At 37.8% G+C, this 8,016-nt stretch overlaps 1 protein-coding gene across 2 annotated transcripts in view; it reads left to right on the plus strand.

Annotated features, from left to right (window-relative positions):
* Nucleotides 1-5,597, plus strand: part of CADM2 (cell adhesion molecule 2) — a gene marked incomplete at both ends in the record, with an annotated part of 618,340 nt that extends 612,743 nt beyond the window's left edge. For both annotated transcript variants that reach the window (XM_080612961.1, XM_080612962.1), the window contains 2 exons: nt 3,153-3,278; nt 5,479-5,597. In XM_080612961.1, coding sequence (XP_080469087.1) covers nt 3,153-3,278; nt 5,479-5,597 — 245 coding nt within the window. The remainder of the gene's footprint in view (nt 1-3,152; nt 3,279-5,478) is intronic.
* Between the last annotated feature and the right edge of the window lie 2,419 nt (nt 5,598-8,016).

The following is an 8,016-nucleotide window of genomic DNA, read 5'->3' on the forward strand; positions in this document are numbered from 1 at the left end:
AGTGCCCATGTACACAGTTATCATTTTCAGGAACTTTAATGGGAGTTGTTAATAGAAATGCATGGAACACTTGGACAGTTATACATGCTCACTGTATAAATACCTAAGATACAAAATGGCATGGTTTCCTAACCCCTTTGTTTCTATTTTTCAGATACTATTCAGGCACATTTTGATATAGTAATTATTTATATGATGATAGATAGCCCCAGATCTATAATTCACTCACGGGGCTTAGGTCATTTCATGCAAGGCGAAAGTATAGTGCGTTTCTCTGTATGCATAATGTGGAGCCTATTTATATTTAATGCTACCATCATTTTTCTATGAGGACACTATTTCTATGAGATGCACTTCCAGTTCAGAATATTGTTTATGTTGTACAGATTCTCATTTTGAGATGAAAGAATGCTCATTCCCCAAGGAAATATTGGCCACTTTTGAGGTTCCTTCTTTATTTCCTTTCTTTCCATCTCTTCCTTACTCTCCTTCCTTTCCTTTCTAACAAATAAATTTTTAGCTGGTAATATAATGGAAATGTTGTAATGTACAAGTGTTTTTACGGACAAACTTTTCTAGTGATACTTACTAATCTAATCTGGCTTTGATGCCAGTGTTAGAAGATTATGGCAGAAACATGATACTTCCTTTGCTTTCCAGTGAATACATAAATTAACTTGAAAGTTAAAAGTTTTAACCTATAGCAGCAGTAGAGTCTCATCAATCCACACTGATAGGTGGGAACCTTATATTTATGCTGGCTTTAGGTCATTTCATGTAGTCACATCAGATATGTCAGAGGAGGAGTACCTATATATAGGAAATCACCCGAGGATGAAAGCACAGAGGCATAGTCATCTCAGTGTATTGTGAGGATTTTTATCTATACTGTTTATTAAAGCTCACCAAGGAAATACATTGTAAATCTGAGTGTTGAGCTAAGGCTGTACACTGCAATCAGCTTTTCGAAAAGCATCTCTAGATAAAGTGTTGTGCTAACCCTTCTGTGGATTATACTCTTCATCAGGAAGTATATTATCCCTTTAAATATCTCCTTTCATGCTTTAATTTTGCTGCTAGTAAACTATCAGAAGTTAGCTTTTAGTGGGAAAATGTGTTCATGCTGCTACTAGCCCAGTGCTGGGAAAGAGCATCTCCTGCAGGTCACATGCAGCACCTGGGGACATGGATGTTCCTCAGTGCCCAAATGGGTGCTACCTTTTGCTGCAGGGGGGTAGGAGGTTTACAGCAACATTGCTACACAGGCACCACAAAAGGAGGAATTTGCTATACAGTTCATGCAGGCTGACAATCCTGCAGCAAGCTGTCACCTTCCATTTTCTCGAGCAAGCAATCACCTCCTCCTTACTCCTCTCAGAAAGCACAGCTTCTGAAAGGCTCTTGCTTTGGGGAGACAAGACTTCAACTGTCTTACTTTTCTCAATGAGGCTGCTGGGACACAGAACTGGGGGTCATTTTTAATAACCAAAATAGAGCTGATGTCCCCTTGGACTGATTCTGTGTAGTCAGGGTAGTACCACCAACAGTAGCACTATACCAGGAGGTTCATGGAGGCAGAGCAGAGTAGCACGCACAGCTGATTTTATAAGACTTTATAAGGCATTTCTAGCTTTTTTGAGGCCGATAACTACTATTTGCCATCATGTCCACAAAAGTGTTGTGGCAGCTTCCCCAAAGTCCTCTTAGCAGCCATAAGAGAAAGATTTGGGAGCTCAGGAAGCCAGCAATAAGTGACAAAGCTATGCCTGATGGATTCACTGACTGTTAAGAGCAGAACTGTATCTGTAACAGTGGCCATACCATTTGTGCTCCAGCAAATCTGAAAGTGTAATTTCAGCATGAACATGATTCTTTTATTTCATCTATGTAACGTTATATTTATGTACACTTTATGTGCATGTAGATACATCTATACATCTTACTGTTATAGAATAATGCTGATCAGCAGAATGCAATTATGGTATCATGGGCTCACACCTCCTTGGCATTAACAGAGACCCTTCTATCGTCTTTACAGACTTGCCCTCTTTTCTGTGTAAATATTTTTCCTGCCTTTCCCTTTTGCCAAGCAAAGAAGTTGTTTGCAACCTATTTGTAGACTATAAACAGCTTTTACAAGGGAAATGCCCTTGAAGCAGGGAGACTGATTGCAACATACAGTACATGCTAATAACGTCTTCAGAGAATTACTGTTACTTTGTAGCAGAGGCATTTTCATTAGGATAGAAATCTTGGCATAATCCTTAGATTGAATTTTTACCTTCTTTTGCATATTGCAGGTGAGTCAACAGTCACAGGTTGATGGGTCATTGTTCAGAAGCTCCAAAGAATTACTCACTCTAAGTAGTGCCATTTCCCATGATTGTCTCTTTGCAACTTTTGTGAAGCACCAGGCAACAGAACAGGCAAATGACCAGCACAGAATCTGGCATTATTCCTTACACTGTGCCTAGAGCTAGTACAATGAGCCTGCTAATACACTGTTATGTCTATTACAGTTTGTTCACGTTGGTGTTAATCGAGTATTCTTAGTAAATTCAAAAACTGACGCCTGAGACTGAATGATGATCTTTAGGTTGCCTGATACCTTTATCTGACCAAATTCATGCAGACTTAGCCATGTGCAGAGCAACTTAGCACGGCTACATTTTATCTGCCTTTTCATTTCTGGTGCAATAGGATAGGAATGAGAGGAAGAGAATATATAAGGGTTCCCCACTGAGAATCAATTCTATAAATTATGTATTATGCAGACACTATTCTGCTGATGCTATCTGATCCCCAATTCTCAGTTCCTTGTTTTTCCTTCTATAAATAGCTGTGGCCAGGTTTTCAGTTGTAAAATGATGAGGACAAAACCGGAAACCTTTCCCATTTAATAACCTCTGCCAAAGAAGAATAAGATAATAATTTCATAACTGTGATGTCCTCAGGGCTTTAACAATCTGGGAATACAAGCAGCACTATGTTGTTGATAAGATACTGGTAGTAAAAGTGGGAATAACCTTGCTGAATATTAAAGAGGGAAATGCCCTATTTTCAGGATGATCAGTATAAAATTTGCTTTTGTGAATTTTCCTGACAATTTTTGACTGTGTAGGACAACTTTTGTTTTTTGTTTCTCCTTCTAGATCCAAATGCTTTGGCTGGACAGACCGGACCTGACCATGCTCTTATAGGAGGAATAGTGGCAGTAGTTGTCTTTGTAACACTATGTTCTATAATTCTCCTTGGTCGATACCTGGCAAGACATAAAGGTAGGACAGATTTAGTGGAAGTTCGGTCACTTTTGGAAGCAAGGCATGATTTCTCCTGGGAGTGCTGTTCCCTTTCTCCTTCTCTCATCTACTAAATGATTTAGGTGAGAAAGTTCAGTTCACAGTCCAGTCACAAGTGAAGTCCTTGTGAATTCTACCCCATTTTCCTGTGGACTGGTTAAGGCAAGGACATCTAATTACATACCCAAGGTCATCTCATATATCAGTGATTTAGAGAGACTAAGAGGTCAGATTGCCCTTTGGTTTTGGCCCTGAGCTCTAGACACTTAGTTATATGATCTCATAGTTTTAAGTATGATGATTCAGCAAAGTATATATACTGAATGAATAAGATTTTTCATTTTAATAAATTGTGCTAATACTTTAAGTATGTATTTAAAAGATAATATCAGAAGCTGGTGGTGAGATTTCAGATCAGTAACTCTTTTACCAGTGATCCCACAAGAATAAGGGGTTCTTTCCTTGGCTAAGTTTTGCTGTATTCAGAGATTTCACCTTAAGAGTTCTATTCTCTTCATTTTCAATCCCTCCCACCATTAGCCCATGACACCGAGCTGTGTGGTTCAGTTGATACGCTGGAGGGAAGGAATGCCATCCATAGGGACCTTGACACGCTTGTGAGGTGGGCTGATGCCAACCTTACGAAGTTTAACCATGACAAGTGCAAGGTCCTACACCTGGGTTGAAGCAATTCCAGGCACAGCTACAGGTTGGGCAGAGAAGAGATTCAGAGCAGCCCTGTGGAGAAGGACTTGGGGATGTTGGTTGATGAGACAGCAGTGTGCACTCGCAGCCCAGAAAGCCAACCGTATCCTGGGCTGCATCAAGAGGATCGTGACCAGCAGGTCGAAGGAGGTGATCCTGCCCCTCTACTCTGCTCTCGTGAGACCTCACTTGGAGTATTGTGTGCAGTTCTGGTGTCCTCAACATAAAAGGTCATGGAACTGTTAGAACAAGTCCAGAGGAGGGCCACGAGGATGATCAGGGGACTGGAGCACCTCTCATATGAAGACAGGCTGAGAAAGTTGGGGCTGTTCAGCCTAGAGAAGAGAAGGCTGTGTGGAGACCTCATAGCAGCCTTCCACTATCTGAAGAGGGCCTGTAAGGATGCTGGGGAGGGACTCTTCATTAGGGACATAGGGCTAATGGGTTCAAACTGAAACAGGGGAAGTTTGGATTGGATATAAGGAAGAAATTCTTTACTGTGAGGGTGGTGAGGCACTGGAATGGGTTGCCAAGGGAAGCTGTGAATGCTCCATCCCTGGTGGTGTTCAGGGCCAGGTTGGACAGAGCCTTGAGTGACATGGTTTAGTGTGAGATGGCCCTGCCCATGGCAGAAGGGTTGGAACTTGATGATCTTAAGGTCCTTTCCAACCCTAACTATTCTATGATTCTGTGATTAGAGATAACTGGGATGAAGTGACACTGACTTCTGACTAAGCTTCTCTACGTTCCTGTTTTGTTCTAGTTATAATTTATGATATTTAACCTCCAAATGGCTTTTAGACCTATTGTTAAAACTTGGTTGATTCCCTAAGGTGCAAACTTATGTCACCGTGAACGACAGAGAATTCCTGCCATGCTTTTTGCTCCACGGTGTTGGTATTAACTCTTTAAATCTCATTTTAGATAGGATAATCGTATGGATAGCTGATATAAGCATGTTTTTAATTTTATTGGACTGTGTGAAGGAAACATGAGATTTTTTAATGAGCCAGTAGAAGTGTGTCTTTTTTGTTTTACTTTCCTGAATGAAGTTATACATCTTATGCCAACTTAAATAATGCTTTTCACAAAGGGAAGGTTGACTATTGTACACAATTCTTTCTATTCACATATCTTTTTGTTCATATCCTAAGCATAAAAAATATCTGTAATAGTATGTGTGAGCGAGTTCTTTTAATAAAACTACCTGGATCTTTATTAAAAAATGACATTAATTTATTATGGATATACTTAATTTGTGAATATGTACTATCAGTATCAATGCTATAAATATTTCTCGGACAAATGAGAAAGTTGAACATACCTGTATGATGTACACTAAAATCATGTAAATGTATTTGCCTGATCATGAAGCCACTGGAGCATTGTCAGAAATGTACTTCCTATAATGCAGTGTAAAGCTAAAAAAACCCTAATTTTTTTTCCTTTTTTTCTGTTGTACTGATTCCTATAGGAACATATTTAACAAATGAAGCAAAAGGAGCTGAAGATGCACCTGATGCCGACACAGCCATTATCAATGCAGAAGGCAGCCAAGTCAATGCAGAGGAGAAAAAAGAGTATTTCATTTAGATGCAGAGCTAGAATCTTGAAGTTTTACTTATCAGGCTGACTGCTGGAGGAAACTGGCTATCATTTCTCAGAATTCATTTCTGCCATCTTCTGCTATCTTTATTAACTCACATACCTGCTATAAGCAGCCAGTTTATGCCATCAATCAGCTGTTGACATCATCGTTCTATAATTACAGTATCATGCGTAAAGCAGGACATTTCTTATTGCCTAAAATTCATATCCACTGCTCTCTTAACATACAGTGCTTGAATATACAGCCTTAACAATGTTAATCATCATCTTAATCCAAGTTTTCTACATGTTTAAATGTCATGCAGCTTTCTTTTTCAGTTTTCTTTTATCATGTCCCTACTAGTGTGTCATAGAACAATAGTCATAACAAATACTATTAGGTAAGGACCTAATTTACTTACATAAAATGTTAAGTGTAAGATTAGAGGTTTACAAAGAATGTTTTATACATGTCTATCTATAATTCAAAAAGCAACTTGGTTTTGAAGCATATGCCCTAGGAAACACAATCTGAAATCTTGTTAGTATAGTTTCTTGTATACTTGGATTTGGTGGAAAAAAAGCAGTTCACTGGGGTTTTTTTCTGTTTTGTTTTGCTTTCTTTGTTTTGTTATGTTTGAAATGGTACCTTGACAACAGGGCCATGTTTCAGTGGTAAAAACATGCTGAATAGCTATACAGATTCTGCAGAGTTAGATAATAGTGCTTAATTTGAAACAAATTTGTCCTGCCCTTTTACTGCTTTTCAGGATTGCAAAGATTGGAAAACTTTCTGAGTAATTTCTGGTTTTATAATTTATTTGCTTCACATGAACTCACCTGCCTACTCAAATTTGAAGTGTTCATGGGGCACAACTGCAAGGCATTTTAGTATCTGTATATAGTGCATATAATAAATTCAATTAAACATTATTTGATACATATTCAACCTTTTGGGCAGTAACTAAGTCAGTCACAAGTAAGCATTTTCTAATGTCCATTATATCCCTTTAGATATGACTCAAATCAGTATTCCGAGTAGATAACATGTATTAGTATTTTTTGTCTGTATGTCCCAGCACTGTTCAGCAGCAAACTTTTCTAGTTCTTGTTAATTTTTTTCTTTGTTATACAATGGAAGCACAATGTTATATGGAAGGTAGTTTTAAGCTAACAACCAGTGCACAGCCTCAGGTTTTAAATTACAACCACATTTGATTACTATCCTTAAAAAAATACTATTGAGTTGCTAAAATTCTCGATTTTTAATTTGGCAGTTCCAGAGCTGCTTCTCTATGTTGGTTTGCCAAAAAAATAGAAAAAAAAGAAAAAAAAAAAGAAAAAAAAAAATAGAAGTGTTAAAACAAAATATATATGTTTTGTGTATACAGTAAATGGACTAATTCTTTATATTAAATTCCTGTCTATGCATTTTGTGAGGTATAAACTTATGTCACCGTGAATGATAGAGAATTCCTGCCATGCTTTTAGCTCCACAGTGAAAGTCTCTGTTTGGATTATTTCTGATTTTTTTTTTTTTTTTGGTGTAATTGACAGCTGAAAAATCACATGCTCTTAAATATGACAACAAAATACTGTAAGCCCATCGGCTTATATCCTCTTCCAATGAAACTAAAGGGTGGCCATAACAGCTCTTGGAAATGATCCTACACTGGAGTATGCAAGTTAATCTAGCAGGAGCTTGTCTTGCTCCTAAGTTTTGCACCTTTGACAAAAGAGTGTTTCTGTCTGGTTGCTGTACTTGTGAAGCCTAAAAGCATGATGGTCTGCTGTAAAGGACTTTCTTCTGGGATTTTATTTTTGTGTGGGTAAGGGAGAGTTTGGAATACGACATCATGGAGTATGGTGAAATGGAAGACAAAGGTGCTGTGTCAGATTATTTATCAGAAGAGTATGAACCTTTTAAGGACAATATTAGAATATTTCAATTGTTTTGTTGAAACATTTATCTTGTTGATTTCTAAGAAAAAAGGGTGACGTCAATCAAAGCAGCACTTTTTTTCAAAATATACAGACATAAATAATATGATGTGGTTGAGTGTTAACATAATAAATCATATACAGTATGACATTTTAAAGAAATAAGTCTGCATTGATGTGGTTGCATGCTTGTTTTTACAGATCGCTCCATACCCATCTGTGGAAAAATGCAATAATATGTTAATATAATATGGTAGTTTGAGAGAACCAGGTAGGTGCTACTAGACACATTGAAAACTAGTATAGGTTTACAAAATATTCATGTCTTTCAAAACATACACATGAAAAAGGCTGGCAAAGGAAGTCATTCAGTTTAATACCAAAAATATGGGTTCTTGTCACAACAGTAAGTTACATTAGCTAAGGTACAGTATCACATACAAGAAGGTTTTATTTCAGGACCTGGGGCCCAATTCAGCTAAGC

The sequence above is a fragment of the Psittacula echo genome, assembly GCF_963264785.1.
Source record: "Psittacula echo genome assembly, chromosome: 3".
Taxonomy (NCBI): Eukaryota; Metazoa; Chordata; class Aves; order Psittaciformes; family Psittacidae; genus Psittacula; species Psittacula echo.